This window comes from Meleagris gallopavo, unplaced genomic scaffold, assembly GCF_000146605.3.
Source record: "Meleagris gallopavo isolate NT-WF06-2002-E0010 breed Aviagen turkey brand Nicholas breeding stock unplaced genomic scaffold, Turkey_5.1 ChrUn_random_7180001847698, whole genome shotgun sequence".
Taxonomy (NCBI): Eukaryota; Metazoa; Chordata; class Aves; order Galliformes; family Phasianidae; genus Meleagris; species Meleagris gallopavo.
The window spans coordinates 1-2,955 of record NW_011115316.1 but is presented as its reverse complement, the minus strand read 5'-3'; the positions used below and the strand labels follow the sequence as shown (position 1 = coordinate 2,955).

The window sequence follows — 2,955 nt, the reverse complement described above, 5'->3', positions numbered from 1 at the left end:
TTGCCCACGCCGCCTTTCCCTCCCACGAAGATCCATTTGAGGCTCCGCTGCTCGATGATGTTCGCCAGCGTAGGCTCCAGCGGCTCCACGTCGGGCGCATCCTCGAACTCCTCCGCCTCCGGCCCCCATCCGCCCGCCGCCGCCGCCATCTTCCCCCTGCGCCGCCGCCAGCACTCCCGCCGCGCTGATTGGCTACCGCTCCTCCACCCTTCCACACCTCCGCACTCGGATTGGTCGGTAGACCCGTCAATCCGCTGGGAGGCGGGGTAATGCCGCGGGTTGCCGGGCAACGCCATCCCAGCAGCCCCCGCGCGGGGTACTGACGTCATCACGCGTCGCCGCGCGTTTCCCGGCGTGCCCCGCGGCGGCGGCGGAGGGGGAAGAAGATGGAGGCGCACGGCGATGAGGGGGAGGCCCCGTCGCCGCCTCCCGGGCCCGGCGGCGGTGTGAACGTCTTCGCCAATGATGGCAGCTTCCTGGAGCTGTTCAAGCGGAAGATGGAGGCGGAACAGCAGCGGGAACGTGAAGCGGCGGCCGCGGCAGAGGCTACCGGAGGGGCCGGGCCTGGCCCGCACCGCTCGGCCGATGGGGCGAAGAGGAGCGGCGGCGCTCTGGGCTTCGTAAGGACGTGGGGGCCGCGGCCTCCCCCTGCTCTCCTCTCCGCCCGGGTGCGGCCTCCTCAGAGTCCCTTCCTGAGGGAGGGCCTCGGGCCCCGGTATCGCGGGGGGTCCTTTGAGGGATGCGGTGACCGCTGGGGCCCTTTGAGCCAAAGTGGGAGGGGGCTTCGGGGTGGAACTGAGCCCAGCTCAGCCCTTTTCTTCGGGAGAATCCCGAGCCCGTTTCACAGACAAACTTTCCTGAGAGTTCTCTGGGGGCTTCGGTGGGTGCTGCGGCCCTTTGAGCCAAAGGAATTCTTGAGGGGGGTGGCACTGAGACCCTCAGATCCCCCTCCTGTGGGAGAACCCCTGGCCCGGTGTCACAAGGGGGCCCTAAAAGGGCTGGAGGGGGACCTGGGTGGAGCACCGAGACCCTCTTGGACTCTGATTTCACAGACAGATTTTTCTGGGGCCCTCTGGGGGTGCTGGGACCCTTTGAGCTGAAGCGAGGGGGGCACCGAAAAGCTCAGTCCTCAAACAAGCAGTGCGGCCCCAACACCTCTGTAACCCCAAAGCGGGTTTTTTGGGCTCCTCCCGGCGTTGCCAACCCCCTTCCCTGAGAAGCTGCCTGTCCGTGGGATGGGATGGACGGACAGAGGGATGCGGCGGCCCTGACGGACGGCCCTCCGGTTCCGTTGTGCAGGGGGTGATGCTGACCCCGCGTGCGTAACGCTGGCAGTCTTCTGTCCCTTCACCAGGTGGGCAGGAGGCGAGGGGGAAACAAACTGGCCCTGAAGACCGGCGTGGTGGCAAAGAAGCAAAAGACCGACGAGGAGGTGAGGATGGGAGGGAATGGGGCTGTGATCCCCCCCCCTCACCTCGGGGTGCCTGTGTGGAATGGGGGTCCCACTCTCTGCTGGGATTTTGGCCCTGTTCCTAAAGCCACGGGGACAAACGGGCACCGTCGGGTCCCCCCCACCTCATCCATCCCACCAGGGCTGCGCACTCTGCCCCCATTTCCCCCCCATTCAAGTTCTCACAGCGCTTCCCTCTCCTAACCCTCTCCGGTGCTTCCAGTTTCTCAGTCCTTTTGCACCCCAATACCCCCATTTCTCCCCTCCCAGTGCTCCCAGTTCTCCGCCCATACGCTCCAGTTCAGTTTCCCAATGCTCCCATTCCCCTTCATTATTATTATTTTTTTTCCCCCCCTTTCTCTCAGGTTTTGACGAGTAAAGGCGACGCCTGGGCCAAATACATGGCAGAGGTGAAGAAGTACAAAGCACATCAGTGCAGTGATGACGACAAAACGCGGCCCCTGGTGAAATAACCACCCACTCCCAGGACATAATTACTGTACATAATTAATTATTTAAGGGCACAGGCGGCTCCTTTCCCGGCGTTTTTATATGTACAAATATATATATCCCCACTGCACCCCAGGACTCTGCCGCCTGTGATGCCTCGGGGGGTGGGTGGGGGGCACAGCCCGCTGCTCACCCCCTCTGCAGGACCCCCACAGCCACGTTTCACCCCCCTTTCCCCCCGCCCGACTCCGTTTTGGGGTTAAAAGTGGAGAACTGGGGGAGGCTGAGGGGAGAGGTGCTGCTGTCGCTTCATTAAAGATCTCGGAGGTTTTGGAGAGTGTGGTGGTGTTTTTGGGCTGGGGGCTGCGCTGTGGTGTTCCTGCCCGGCTCAGCGCTTCTGCTGTCACCATAAGTTTGTGGCTTTGGGGTTCCGCTGGTAATTTGGGGGTTCTGCTGGTGGGAGGTGATGCCCAAACCTCACCGTGCCCACTGGAAGCGGCGTCCAAATCCTTTTAGGGGAGGTGGGATGGGGTGGTCTTGAGGTTCTCCCCTCCCAGTGCCCCCAGTTTTGTGCCCCCAGTTTCCTATCCCTAATTCACCCTCGTTCCCTCCTCCCAGTGCCTCCAGTTCCCCTGGAGTTCCCCACTTCTCCCCTCCCGCTGAACCCAATTTCCCCATTTCTTGCTCTCCCAGCTCCCTTACTTCACCCATCCCGGTTCTGTCAGTACACCTCTGTTCCCCTTCCCAGTCCTCCCAGTTCCCTCCTCCCGCAGCTCCCAGTCCGGCGCTCTAGAACCGGGACGGAACAGGGCGGGGCCTGAGGTGGGAAATGTAGTCCGGAAGTGGAGGGTTACGCTGCGCGCATGCGTAGCACCACCCCTTCCGGTATAGGAAAGAATCCTTCCGGTACAGACCCAGCCCCTTCCGCTATAAACCCCGCCCATTCAGACGCAGCACGCACGCAGCCCCTCGCGCTCTCACGTGGTCACGTGGTGCGGCGTACGGTGGCCGGCGTGGGTCAGTGCCCGCGTGCCGCGATCCGCGGGCAGCGCCCG

The 2,955-nt window shown here is 63.2% G+C and overlaps 2 protein-coding genes across 2 annotated transcripts in view; one reads left to right on the top strand and one right to left on the bottom strand.

Moving 5' to 3' along the window:
* Positions 1-186, bottom strand: part of GET3 (guided entry of tail-anchored proteins factor 3, ATPase) — a 1,709-nt gene extending 1,523 nt beyond the window's left edge. The window contains 1 exon segment of the mRNA XM_019610990.2: positions 1-186. This exon segment is cut by the window's left edge and continues 10 nt beyond it. Coding sequence (XP_019466535.1) covers positions 1-149 — 149 coding nt within the window. The 5' untranslated portion in view covers positions 150-186.
* Positions 187-346: 160 nt separating this feature from the next.
* Positions 347-2,238, top strand: TRIR (telomerase RNA component interacting RNase). The gene is made up of 3 exons (XM_010726646.3): positions 347-620; positions 1,355-1,432; positions 1,816-2,238. The coding sequence occupies exons 1-3, from the start codon at positions 387-389 to the stop codon at positions 1,921-1,923; spliced, it is 420 nt and encodes a 139-aa protein (XP_010724948.1). The 5' UTR covers positions 347-386; the 3' UTR covers positions 1,924-2,238.
* The last annotated feature ends 717 nt before the right edge of the window (positions 2,239-2,955 follow it).

Coding starts and splice junctions, on each gene's coding strand:
- TRIR (XM_010726646.3), top strand. CDS start 387: ATGGAGGCGCACGGCGATGAGGGGGAGGCCCCGTCGCCGCCTCCCGGG. Junction 621..1,354: donor GCGGCGGCGCTCTGGGCTTC/GTAAGGACGTGG, acceptor TCCCTTCACCAG/GTGGGCAGGAGGCGAGGGGG. Junction 1,433..1,815: donor AGCAAAAGACCGACGAGGAG/GTGAGGATGGGA, acceptor CCTTTCTCTCAG/GTTTTGACGAGTAAAGGCGA.